Source organism: Podarcis gaigeae (genome assembly GCF_964106915.1).
Source record: "Podarcis gaigeae genome assembly, chromosome: 2".
Classification (NCBI taxonomy): domain Eukaryota; kingdom Metazoa; phylum Chordata; class Lepidosauria; order Squamata; family Lacertidae; genus Podarcis; species Podarcis gaigeae.
The window spans coordinates 23,932,089-23,945,996 of NC_139679.1; the positions used below are offsets into that span (position 1 = coordinate 23,932,089).

General features: G+C 41.6%; 1 protein-coding gene and 1 long non-coding RNA gene across 6 annotated transcripts in view; both read right to left on the reverse strand.

Annotated features, from left to right (window-relative positions):
* Window positions 1-13,908, reverse strand: part of LOC310839343 — a 292,189-nt gene that overhangs the window by 269,705 nt on the left and 8,576 nt on the right. The gene's annotated exons all lie outside the window — the stretch shown is intronic.
* The window catches only part of PECAM1 (platelet and endothelial cell adhesion molecule 1), a 58,187-nt gene that overhangs the window by 36,501 nt on the left and 7,778 nt on the right, over window positions 1-13,908 (reverse strand). For 3 of the 5 annotated variants that reach the window (XM_083727522.1, XM_083727521.1, XM_083727519.1), the window contains exons 1-2: window positions 3,825-4,173; window positions 3,700-3,726 (exon numbers count right to left, since the gene is read on the reverse strand). In XM_083727522.1, the coding sequence (XP_083583648.1) occupies window positions 3,700-3,726; window positions 3,825-3,858 (61 nt within the window). In that variant the 5' untranslated portion in view covers window positions 3,859-4,173. Of the gene's footprint in view, window positions 1-3,699; window positions 3,727-3,824; window positions 4,178-13,908 lie in introns of those variants that run through there. The other 2 variants (XM_083727520.1, XM_083727523.1) reach the window with 2 other exon arrangements.

Consider the following 13,908-nt stretch of genomic DNA (forward strand, 5'->3'; position numbering starts at 1 on the left):
AAGCAGCACTAAGTTCACAATAAACTGCCATGCAGGAGTGATCAGCAACTGAACTTTGTAAAACAGGGCTGGGTGAGCTAAGATACTCCATAATGGATGCACATAAATTGTGCCGTAAGTCTCACTGTGTCCAGTGGGACTTATTTCATAGTAAGGGTATTTAGGATTGCAGCCTAAAACTGGTATAAAATTTCATTCTTAATCAACAGATTATCTAGTAGCTGCAGCAGGTCCACAAAATGATAGATTTCCTCTCTGGGGTTGTGATCAGCCTGATAATAGCTTGCTTCCCTTATCTACAAAATTAAGGCTCTGCCTCAGAGTCCTTTGTCTCAGAACCTTCACACTCACGCACAAAGCAAACTCCTTGCAAACTCACAGCACTGTATAATGTAAAGTGCTGCTGACTTTTGTGATGAAACCTCTGGCAGCAATTCACTGAGCTATTATAATGTCATTTATTCTATGAACTACCGGTAAGTTGTATAATGTTTTGTTTTGACTTCTTTAAGGGAAAGGTGTTAGTTTGCCTGGAACTCAAAACTCATATTTATTTTTCTATTAAATTCATATGCCACCCTTCCTCCCAAAGGAGCCCGGCCTGTCATCAAACAAGAAGGGATAAAACAATAAAAAAGGTATTTAAAAACAGATATTGGGCCTAGGAACGGTGAGGAAATAGGGATAGGCTGAGGGCTTGGAAGCTAAGGAGGAAGTACTCCAGGAATGTAAGGAAGATTATAAGTGGAGACAAAATGGATAAAGGAAGGCAGTGCTGGAGTAGGTAGTGCTGTAAGATGAAGGCACCTTAGGGAAGGCTAATTGCAAGGTAAAAATCTGAGTAAAACAAGAGCAGAGAAGATAAGTAGTTGAGGCAGTGCTGTAGTTATTGGGGGTGGGTAGATGGGATTTTTGCCCCAGATGAAGGCTCCAGAAGGGTGCCATTGAGGGTCCCAGCCCCCCTCTCTGTGTGTACGCAAATGGGTGTAGAGGGGTGCCAAACTGGGTCTTTGACCCGGGTGAAATAAAGCCTATTTTTGCCCATAGTTGAGGAAAGGAAGACCTAGTGAAGAGGGTGGTTGAGAATTTTGCTACTACTTGGCAGAGATTGGGGGTGCTCGTAGAATTGTAGAGTTAGAAGGGACCACAAGGATCACCTTGTTCAACCCCATGCAATGCAGGGATCTTTTTTGCCCAACACAGGGCTCGAAACCACAACCCTGAGATTAAGAGTCTCATGCTCTACTGACTGAGCAATGCACAACTTTTATAACAGTATAAATCGGAGGTGGGGTGTAGGGGAACCTACATTTTAGAGCAAAAAGGGTAGGTAAGTGGGATGTATGATAAAACTCTGGTTTACTTCCCCAAAGCGCTTCTTCCCGATTGTTACATTTCCAACTAGACTCTCATCCAGGCAGTGAACCCAGCTGAGAAAAAAAGTGCTTTGGTATGTGTGTGTAGAGGGAGGGGGTTGCAGTTCCATCAAAATCAGCAGTAGGCACAACGATGATTTAGCTCTTCTCTAAAAACCCGAATCCTCCTTCTTTCTATGTCATTGAGCCTGGCCAAGTTTAAATGAACAGGTTGGCTGCTGTTACATGTCATTTCAGTCTTCATTTCAGAGGGCAAAAGTTATCAATGACTGCTGTCATTTATTTTGAATAGTGTATCTAAATTGAAAAAAATTAGTAGAATTTGCCAAGTAGAAGCAAAATTCAAGTGGTTTCAGGAGCTCACCCACGGTTGTGTTTGCATTGGGAAAATGGAGGCACAGTAGAGGTTAGCGTCTTTAAGAACTATGGTTTATTTTACACATATTTACACCTAAAGTCCTCATTGGAGGGAGTGCAGAACATTATACCCCAAGGATGTCTCTTATTGCCCCTTTCATAAATTGAAAAATGTCTAAACTGCACCTTTTGCACACCAACTGCCAGTTAAACCTAATATCAATACAACATTTTAAAAAATCAAAACACCACAATAAAACCATAGAAACAACAACAACAACAACAACAACAACAACAACTGATCTAAGCAGCTAAGGCTATATGGTACATTTTTAAAGCCTGGGCAAATAAAAGCATCTTAATCTGGTGCCAAAATAATGCAGTGTCCGTGTCCATCTTACTCCCTTTGAAATATATTTATTGTCATTGTTAGCAGCCCAAAGACTTACAAGGTTTAACTTCAATGTACTGTGATAAAACTGAAAGGGGACCCACTGAATTGATGGTAAACTGAATAGGCTAGGAGCTGCTGTTTTATTGTGTAATCTCGTATTTTAATAACTAGCACGGTTCTCTGTTATTTTGCGTGTCGTTGTGATAACCTTTGGAACAAGACATAATGTTGATGGTGTCATTGTAGGCAATGCCTTAAATCAGGCCCACATCCCATAGGCCCATCTTTCCTGACTTCCAGCGGCCTGCTGGTGGAATTCTAAATGACTTGTGATTCTTTTCACTTCCTTGCAGGTGACCCTGCGTTTTAGCACTTGACCAGCAAAAATGAGTAGGCACACAGGTCACCTGGTCACAGTCTTCCCAACTTTGGTGAGAAGGGCTGAAATCCTATTTAAATGTCTAAATCTATTGCATTTATACATATGATTCTATGCATATTTTATGTAAATCTCTGCCCTCCTTTTGCCTCTTCTTTGGGTGACCTGTTTCCTCTTTTTATTGTGACGAGGTGAAAATGGCTACCCTATAGGGCTCTCCAAGGCCAATCAAACATGGAAGAGGAAGGAAAGAATTGCTGTGTTACATCTTCTGCATTGCTCCCCTTCTCTTTGGATTTACGGTGTGGTTGGCCACTGGTGGCATCATTTGCAACCTGCTGCAAACAGCCAACCGGTACCAGTATGTGAACTGTTGGGAGTATTCATGTTTTTGAGTTACTCCTTCTGAACTCAGCAAGGAGTATTGGTGGGGTGTGGAGAGAGGACAAAAAAAAGTAAAGGGGAACTGGCACATGGCTTAGAAAGTCCTTCAGGTGGTGAAAAAGAGAAAAGGGGAGTAGCTGAAAGGTGGGGTGCGGACCTGTGGTGATGTGCACTGGAGAATGAAAGTTTGAATGTGCACTGGGGAGAGAAGGATGGGGAGAGTTCAAAGAGAGGAGGTAAAAGATAAGAGTATGATACAGCAGAGAGAAAGAGATGATTTATGGGGAAGAGGTTAAGGAGAGAACACAGCAGGGAGTTTTTTGAACTATAACAAAATGGTACCCCTTATTTAGTTTGTGGTTGCAGGTTTGGAGAATGATGTTGCAGCACCAACATTGAGGTAAGATTCAGCTTCTGCTACGAACCATTTCTGTATGTGGGGTGGAGGGGCACAGCATTTTGTCCTTTGGCTGAAGGAGGAACCTATCTTTGGCCAGCCTTGGGTATACGGCTAAAGTTCCCCTTCAGTGAAGTATTACGATTCAGGCCGATAATTACACTGACCATTTTGGATTATCACATGTAACCTCAATCAGCAGATATCACATACCCATAAACTAGATAGGTAGAAAGAGGCATATATAAGTCTATGCGTCCTGTCGAAAAATTCATAGAACTCATTTGAACTTCTACCAGAACAAAGTTCTTCTGTTACATACATACAAATCTAGAGCAACCAATGTTTCTCTACTTAACCCCATAAGTCTTTAGATTGCAAAAACATACAATTTAAAAAGTTGGAGACTTACCATTACTTTGAGCTTTCAGCGTGCAGCCTGGAAAAGCAAAAGGAACATTGTAAAAAAAAAGTATAAAAGTAAGGGTTTTGTTTTGCTTTTTTACAAAAAATTGAGATGCTCAGCCCTTAACTTACAGTGCAAGAAGATTAGCAGCAAAACACAATACATCTCGTCATCGGAAAGCAGACATGAGACTCCAAAATGAAGAAATTGTCATTAGTTCTGGTAGCTCCCTCCTTCAAGGACCTTCAGTTATGAAGAACTTTCAGTTTATTTTCTGAAAGTAAAAGGTCTGGCAGTGCAGTTTCACTGTAGAAGTGAGCAGCTAGATTTTCCAGGACCCTAACACCAACTGGCTAGATATTGGTCAAGTAATCATTCCCATTACTGGAAACTGGAAGTGGCAAACAATGAGGATCTCTCTGCTGCAAACAGGCAGATTACTGCTCAGGAAATGACAGGCCTTTTCCTGAGGGAGTCAGTGAACGCATTTGCTTTGTTCAGTTTCTTAAGGTATATGGAAAACAAGAAGTACCAGTGACATTTTTCCGGTGACTCTGTTCATTAGTTTACAATCACTCTTCAACTGTTTAAAGTTAGCAATGTTCTTTTTATTTCATTTCATTTCCCAAGGAATAATATACTGGATACGTTTTAACTCATGTTATATATACAGTATTGTATATATAAGTTTTCTTAGAAGTTACATATAGCTCAGCCATATACGCTGTTTTTGAAGCCAACTGTTACATGAAACAGGGTGGAACTTTATAGGGAGCAATAACCAAGAATGCTTTCAACAGCGATGCTAAAGACAGTCTTTGCTCTAACGTTTTGAAATTAAATCATGAAGATGTGCAATGTGTTGTTGTTTTTTTTAGTGTGAATGCGTACAAATTGAAAGGAACACCAGCAATTAGCTATGTCCTAGACTAAAAGAAGAGTACATAGGGTTTCAAAAATGTTAAGCTTAGCAAGTGGAAACCCCAGTATCTTTTGTTTCCCTCCACACTCTCTCCCACACCCAGCATATGGCCTGGATCAAGACATGTTTGTTTTAGCTGAAGTCAATTTTTCCACAGGCTCTGCTAATCGGAGTTTGTGTACTATCACTCCCCGGTTACTTCACAACCGTTTGCAACGTCTGCGTGCAAAGTTTATATACAGCCTCTTCAAATTCATGACATGTCTCCAAAATCTACCCCATTTGAATGAAACTAAGACACACAAAAAAAGACAAAAGGGGAAGAGGAGATAAAAATAAGAGATCACACGTAAAAGATATGTGTTCTATTTTATGGGTCAGTGGGATAAATCCTTAAAACTACGGAACGGGTGGGATGGGAAAGAAATCAATATTTTTAAAAGGAACATTGGTCTCCTGTGCTCTCAAAAGCAAAGCAAAGCGAAAAAGTGCTACTGTGATAGGAATTTTGAGGTCTTAGATATATGGTAATGTTCATAAGTGTACCAACCAAGCATGTACAGGAAGACTGACCTGGAACCATTTTGATTCCTAAACTGAGCAAATGTTTTCTCTGCAAGGTCAAAGTGGGAAAGCCTCCCCACTGTCTTTTCCTTCACAAATCCTGTCTTAAGGGTATTGTGTTTGAATAGGGTGTGAGCCTGTGACATGGCCCAGGAACTAAGTATTTATCATTACAAAAGACTGGCCAGGCTACCCAGGCAAGTAACCTGCCAGACAGGAGATAAACAACTACAGGAGAAAAACAACATTCAAATTTCTGTTTTAAGACCGCCTTTTCTGTGATGTACGTATGATGTATCTGAGGGGTGGTCTTAGGTTACACCCCTTCTGTGATGTATGTATGATGTTTCTAGGGGTGGTCTTGACTTACAGGGTGGCAATTTCAAAAGTCTTTATAAGGCATTGCGCACCATTTTTCTGGGTTCCTCCTCCTTTCCTGTGGGTGAGGGGAGCACCCTGTTGCAACAGATCAATAAAGATCAAGCTTACTAGCTGCTTTGCTTCTCAATATTCTCTGGATGGCCTCTGTTATTCTCTCCTACCAACAGGGAACCTATGTAGGACTCTATATGGGCTCTTGGATACCCCATAAGGGAAAAGGGAAATTTTTGTTTATCACACTACCCTGGAACATCTTACCACTTGGGGAAGTGCAAAACAGTATTTGAGCCTAGTTTGCACCCAACTTTAAACATATATGTAAGTGTTTGGTTCCTCTCTCCTCCTGATTGTGCTGGGTCAGGGAAAAACCAAGCCTGACTCTAACTTATTTTCTGATAAGTGAACTCAGTCTCATACTTCATTTCTCTCCAAACAAACCACAAGTGGAAGCCTAGCTACATTCTTGACTTACTGCTCATGGTTCATTTGGAGGAAACTAACCAAGAATTCGGGTTCCCATGTCACAGCAAGCCAGAATTATAGACATATAATTGCTTTTGCAGAAGAACCTGGTGGTGGCATGTATGTTTCATTTTATATATATATATATTCACAGTGGTTAGGTTAGGATAAAAAAACAAATGCCTAAATGCATACAACTCACAAAATCCAGAAGGCCTCAAGATACCCGTTCGACCCACCCTACAAAAATACTCTTGCCTCTTGGTTCAAGAGAAGGTGGTTAATAAGTAAACTTTGGAGAAAGAGAAAAGAATGGGCTACAAACTCAAAAGGCACCCCATTAATAGTTGCAAAATCAATATAGTTTTAAGCTGTAATGTACATTAGCCCTTGGCAGTATAAATCAAGGAAGTCTCACAAAGCATGGCCTTTGTTCTCATAGCCTTCCGTGTTTACATAAAGCGTCCTTTGTTTCTCTTGTACTGAGTGGGAAGTGTTCTGCCCAAATCCATAAGTTCAGGTGTAATCTGTGCTAGAGTCTTTCTGTTACACACATTTCTGTGGCATTTTGCAACAGGAAGCAGGAAGGAAATATTATGGGTAACAAGGTCTAGCAAAGTACCCTAGTCACAATTTTACAATAAAAAAATAACACAGTAGCCATAGCAATAAACGACCAGGAAGCAACTTTTGGAGGCTTGTTAGCATGATGTTTGTTCCTTATCCTGATTTTCTTTAAATATACTTATCACACAGCTTTGAAACACTGGCCACATGCCATTCTATCTCTACACAGTGAGGCAGAAGTAAAGGAGCAGGCACAGACCATCCCCACTCAGGGACAGAGGGAGAGAGCGCCATATAGTGGTTAGAGCAGGGGTAGCCAACATGGTGCTTTCCAGAGGCTGCTGGACTCCAAATCCCATTATCCACAACTGGCATAGGGATTATGCACACTTACCTTTTCCTCCACGCTTTTCAAGTACGGTTCACACTTTAAAGCTCTGCGTCTGAACACACACACACACACACACACCGGAGCTTTCCTCATGAAAACCTGCTCTTTAAAGCTTATTCAGAGCAGATGGCAATCCACTCAAGGGAAAAACAAGGGGGCACTCAGACACACAAGTGTGGACCTGTGCCTGGAAAAGCAGGGCAATAGGTAAGTGTGGATAAGCTAAAATAGTTCAACAACATATGGAGGGCACTAGATTGGCTTCTCCTACCTACCCAGCAGTTTGAAAGCACGTCAAAGTGCAAGTAGATAAATAGCTACCACTCTGGCTATTTACCATTCTCTGGCGGGAATGTAAACAGTGTTTCCGTGCACTGCTCTGATTCGCCAGAAGTGGCTTAGTCATGCTGGCCACATGACCCAGAAGCTGTACGCCGGCTCCCTCGGCCAGTAAAGCGAGATGAGTGCAGCAACCCCAGAGTCGTCTGCGCCTGGACCTAATGATGAGGGGTCCCTTTACCTAGATTGGCTTCCCCTGGCTTAGAGTGTTTAACTAGTGTCCATCCAAATTTTCACTTAGCTATATATCTCACTGAGTGATCTGGGGCCAGTCACTACCTCTCAGCTTAGTCTACTTCACAGGGTTGTTGTGACAACAAAATGGGGAAATAGTACGTTATTTTTATTATTATATTTATTGAATGTATATATAATTTACTATATTAATTTACTATATTATATATTAATTTACTTTATATATAAAGTAGTTTTTATACTATTTTGAGTTCTTTAGAGGTGGGGTACAAATGTAGTAAATAAAATGTCAATTCTATATGTAGTTCTGAACTATTTAAAAATTGCTTAAATAAGAAAACTAAACTAATCCTTCTATATAACAAATATTGAATAACACAGAATAGGTGTAGATTTTAATCTGTAAAATTCCCACTTTTTTTTTTAACCCAGGCAAAAAAGAGTGGGGAAATCTGGAACTGATCTTAATGTCGCAGACACCAGAAAGAAAGGGAAATACATACAGGGAGCGCACAATTACCTCTTGCAATGACACTTCACTTCAAGCATGAAGAACAAAAATCAGTAACTTTTCCCCACTGGTAACAAGCACAAGAATGAAAAGTATTTAAAAACAATACAGATTGAGGAATGCCAGTTTCCCCAAAGCCGCTAACCTGCTGCGTGAAAACAATCGAGTACGAATCATCAGCTGGAAGCCTGAATGAGATCCGGCAGCGAAAGTTGTGCTGTTAACAAGGATTCCTGATCTGTCACCTTTAACATGTCTGCTCCAGACCATGGCTGGAGATCATGGTCACTTCCACCTGACATTGTCCTCACAACACTGAAATTGTAAATATTGGATCAAAAAGGTGGGAGGGAAATCGGATGGTGTCTTCGATAAGGATGACATTTTGTAGATCCTGTACAACTTCCACAAATGGAAATTCACAATAAGCTGCCTTTGGAGGCACCCCATGAAGAGTTGAGCGCCCAGAGTTCCAGCCGGGGAGGGAGGGAGAACGATGATGTTGTGGAACCAGCTGGAAGGATGTTGGCAGAGCTTGCTTCCTTTGACTTTGCCCTGCTCAGCAACTCCACTGTAATGCAAACCAGCTTCTGAACCTGATGCACAGGATCACTTGTCTCCAGAACCTCCAGAGCTAAGAGACTAAAGGTGAAGAAGAGCAACAAAACTTCAGCATCCTTGCTTTTTACCTTTGTTATCCCTGGACTAGTAAAGTAACTGAGCTGAAGGCTTTTCTCTTTTGTAAACTGTTTTGCGCTTACAATAACGAGTAACAGAGGACTCGCTTTGCCTAGTAACTACAGGTGGTTCATCACTAGGGATGATAGAAAATGATTTCCATTCCTGCCTCTATCCACCTGTTCTTCTGCCGCTCAGTTTCTGCCAAATACATTTGTCTCATCGTCCAATATTTTACTTAACTTACATGGATTAGCCTAACTATTCCCTGTTCACTAATTGCCCTTTTACTCATGAGGAAGGCTCATGGCACATGCAATATCATAGCTAATGGAACATACAATATCATAGCTAGAATGATCCCATGCGTCAGATGGACTAATGGGGCATGCATTCAGTGCCGGATTTATGTATAAGCTAAACAAGCTATAGCTTAGATCCCCACTCTCTTGGGGGGCCCCAAAAATGTAAAGGAAAAAAACCTGTACATTTCCAAAATATAAGATAAAAAACAAATAAAATAAAGCCTACATATAGCAACAGTCTTTTGTGTTGTGTAAGCTCCTATGATATAGGTAATGGGACCTGCCTGCTAGCCTGCTCCCTAAATTCTCACTGGTTTGCTAATTTCTATATATAGGGTGCCTACATTCTGCATGTGCAAATGGCTTTAGATACCTATTAGGTCCATAAATTACCATATAGCATATATTCAACACAAAAAAACAGTGACAATTTGTTGTTGACAAAGGGCAGCTGGACACATGAAGGGCCCCATTACCTTCAGTAGCTTAGGGCCTCATCAAACCTAAATCTGGCCCTGCATGCATTACCCACATCCCTTGAAATAACAAAGGTCTCCCTTCTCTCTGATCCTCTGACTTTGGTTGAAGTTTCGTTCTGTAAAGTAAGAGTCTCGAGTTTTACTCCTCTTCTGTCTACTTTTCACATCTAAAATCATTCTAAGGACTACAATAAGAGGCTCATCTAGTATAGAATGCTATTCTCCCTGTAGCCAACCAGATATCTATGGGAAGTCTGAAAGTAGAACGTAAGTGCAATAGGACTCTCTGCACTCCTGATCTTGTATAGCAACTAGTATCCAGAGGCACACTGCCTCTGACACTGGAGATGAAATATTGCCATTGTGGCTAGCAGATAATGATAGCCTTCTTCTTCATTATCAGTGACATACATTCAGTCTTGCAGAGGCCACACTTGGATCTTCCAAAGTATGAGAGTGAAGTCAATAGCTCCTGTTTCCCACTGGGCCAGGTCACAGTGCTTATCTCCTGTGAACTTGCTGTAGCAGTGTCCGTTCTTCCTTATCTACATGGCTGCCTTCCAGCATGCTTATTCCTCTTGCTAACTCCGGACCCGATACAAATATGCTGCATACAAACTGCCCAGTGTTCTTTGGGTGTGGAAAACCTGGTGCCACAGCAGGAGTTTAATCTTTCTCTTTGGAAGCCTGCGTCATACGGGTTCTGTGTGCAGCCCTTCTACCAACCACGGGGCCATTGTTAGTTGGATGTTGTGACTGGAACAGCAGCAAGGACTTCATCGGTCAGCAACATTGTCGTTTAGATCAGTCTGTGTGACTGTGATGCAGCCAAAGGATGTGATGCAACACTTTTAAGTCCGGTTTTACCTAGAATGTTTCAAGCATGTCTTTAGCACCATATTTTAAATCATTGGTCTTTTTTATTATTATTCACTTTTTCTAATCAGTACAAACACCAAACTAAAAAGACATGTACAATAAAAAACCACAGTAACAATAATAGCACAAACTGACAACACAAACTTGATACAGTACTATCCCTAAATCATTGGTCTTTGAAAATGCTTGGTTTTGGCAGGATCACACTTGAAGGTTCTCTACTGCTACTGAAGGCACAGTAGTCACAGAGGCACTCGAATGCCTTCTACCAGCTGAGGCTGGTAGCCCAGCTATGCTCTTATCTAGACAGGAATGACCTGGCTCCAGTAATCTATGCTCTAGTAACCTCTGGACTGGATTACTGCAATGTGCTATGTGTGGGGCTGCCTCTGAAGATGACTCAGAAACTGCAGCTCATACAGAATGTGGAAGCCAGACTGCTAAGCAAAGTGGTTTGACACAGTTGTACTAGCTGCCTATACATTTCTGCATTCAATTGAAAGCACTGATTTTAACCTACAAAATATTACCTGGTTCAGGACTCTGCAATCTAATGGACTGCTTCACCCAATAAGCCTCTTCCAAGTTGAACCAGACCATATCTAGATCTTGTATCCACTATCCCTCTGAATCAGACCAAAGCAGCTGGAGGAGGAAGAGGACAGAGGGTGAAGAAAGAGCTGACAGTGGAGGGAGGGGGGAGGCTTTTCTGATCCTTTGGACTCCATGGGAAACCTGCTGTACCTGGAACTGGGGGTGCAGAGTGCAGCTGAATGGGACATAAACGTGGGCAGCCTGAAGAAGTACCATCCACCTTGGTTCTGTCCATAAAGAGCAAGTCAAGAATGAGAGACTAGGGTGATGTCCATGATTTCCAGGAACTCTTTTCATTGTGTGACTTATGGGTGAGCTGAAAGTTTGCTTGTCCCTAATGTGTGTACAGTCGTACCTTGGTTCTCAAACGTAATCCATTCCGGAAGTCTGTTTGACTTCCAAAAACATTCAAAAACCAAGGCGCGGCTTCCGATTGGCTGCAGGAGCATCCTGCACTTACGGTAATTGGAAGCCATGGAAGGTGCATCAGAAGTTCGGCTTCCAAGGAACATTCGAAAACCAGAACTCCCACTTCCAGGTTTTCGGCGTTCGGGAGCCAAAACATACGCGTTCCAAGGTGTTTGAGAACCAAGGTATGACTGTATGTTGTCTGGGAGGAAGCAAGGTCTGTTTTTCTCAAGCAAAGTGTTACTCAAGAGGTATCAGAAGGATATGTTTCAAAATTGATGAATGGCTACTATAGAGAGATAAAACAGGATTTACTCAGCTCGACTGTTTTCAGGACAGGTTGTAACAGTGTATAAAAGCCATGACAGAAACTGGTAATTGAACAGGTGAAGTGTAGGGAGAAGGGATGAATGTATTTTGAAATGATACTTGGAAAAGTTATTTTACTGGGAGCAGCAAAGGAGAGAGGAAAATAGAAGGGACATCTGGGGAGGGGGAGTAGGCTTTTAAATTTGTATAGAATTTGTATTGATTTGGTGACAATTTGCCAAAAAATAAGGAAAATCAATAAAAATAATTGGCACAGAGAGTTTGTTTGGACCCTGGGTGAGAATACAGAGGCTGAGAGGAAGGGAGTGTAAGAAGCAACATGAATTGATATTGATTTTTATATATTTGTATATAACAATGTAGCGTGTTTTATGTAGCTGCGTATTTTTGTAATGTTTTGTTTAAGTTGCCTATTGTTGCTTCCGTTTTCGATACTGTACACCGCTTAGAGATATGTTAATATATATTAAGAGGTATAGAATAATCAATCAATCAATCAATCAATCAATTAGAGGCCATTCTCCAGATGCCCCCTCTGAGAGTGGTTTGGAGGGTGGCAACAAAGAAGAGGACCTTTTCAGTTTTGACCTTCACCACTCCAGCACTGCAGCGATGGAATGCTCTCCCCAGTGAAGCCTGACTGCTGCCAACATTAACATCCTTTCAGCGATAGGTTCGGACAAATCTCTTTTCCCAGGCTTTTGAGGGATTGTGATAATCATGCTTACAGCTCCTTCTCTCTGTGTGGGCCAGGGAATATTATTTTATTGTTACCTGATAGCTGTTGTATTATTTACATTGCCCAGAGGTGTGGTGCATTAGGTGACTAATAAATTGAAATAATAATGCATCAGTCAACATCAACATAATCAACATTGGTGATTATGGCATTTTCACAGCGTTTTTTATGTGTGCGTAGATTCCACCCCGGTTTGTTGTCAATATATATCATTGTATGTATTACTAGAGGGTACTAGAGGCTGATGTTTTATCAGCTTGCCTTAAGAACTAAGAAGAGCCTTGCTGAATGAGACCAAAAGGTTCATATAGCTCTGCACGCTGTCCATACTGTGCCCAACCAAATGCCTTTAAGAACACACCCCTTTGAAGAGACGAAAATATCCGCCAGAAATAGCAATGCCGAAAGAACACAAAATTACCTTTTGCGTGTGCAAAATATCCTTTTGCGTGTGCTGAAATAGTCATTTTAAACCCACTGAATTGCATAATGGCACCATCTAGTGGGCAGTTCAGTGCAGCTGGTCAGACCCTTTCCTTCCATAGCCTTTCACTGCTAATGAGCAAAGGCAGTTTCTCCTCCACTCTTGATTGTGTGGCTGACCAAAATGGGCTGGCTGTGGTTCAGCAGTGGCTGTGCTCCTTTAATGATATAAATAAATTCTTTTCACCCAATGGCCTAGACCAGGGGTCTGCAACCTTTAAGACAAAAAGAGCCACTTGGACCCGTTTCCGAAGAAAAACAACAACTGGGAGACGCAAAAACATTGCAACATTTAAAACAAATATAACACTGTATATATTGTTTCTTGCCTTAATGCTATATATACAGGATCGTGCAGTCAGCTGTCAATCTCAAGAAAAAAGGACAAATTAATAGCTAATTAAAATATTTAATTTACAACCAGGTAACCAGGTTAATGGGACTTTTGCTCCTGAACCTCAGTGCTCAGTGTCTGCACATCAGGGCTGTAAGACGTCACCTTCATTTTCACACAGGCTTGCAAGCTGTCATCTGTGAGGCGTGATCGATGTTTGTTTTTAATATAGTTCATGTTGGAGAAGACCTGCTCACATACATATGTGGAACCGAAGATCGACAGGACTCCAAATGCATACTTTTTCATGTTTATATAAGTGCTGGGGATGGCATTCCATGTTTCGAATACAAGTTTGTCCTGTTTGGGAAGGTTTTCAATATCACTCCATTTATGATTCTGAGCCAGAATGGCCTTCTGACGGGTTACATCCTTTTAAAAGCAGCCGGCAAAGCAAGCGTTGGAGCGCCGAAGCCACCTCACCCCCACAAGGAGAATGCTGCGCATGTGACCAAATAGCAAGGACTTACTTTGCTAGAGACAAGCCCCGACACTACCACAAGCCTCCCTCTCTTCCCGCCGCCCAGCCTCCCAAGAAAAAAACCCCACTTCAAACGGTCACAAAGCACAAATTCCACGCGACCGCGACTTGAT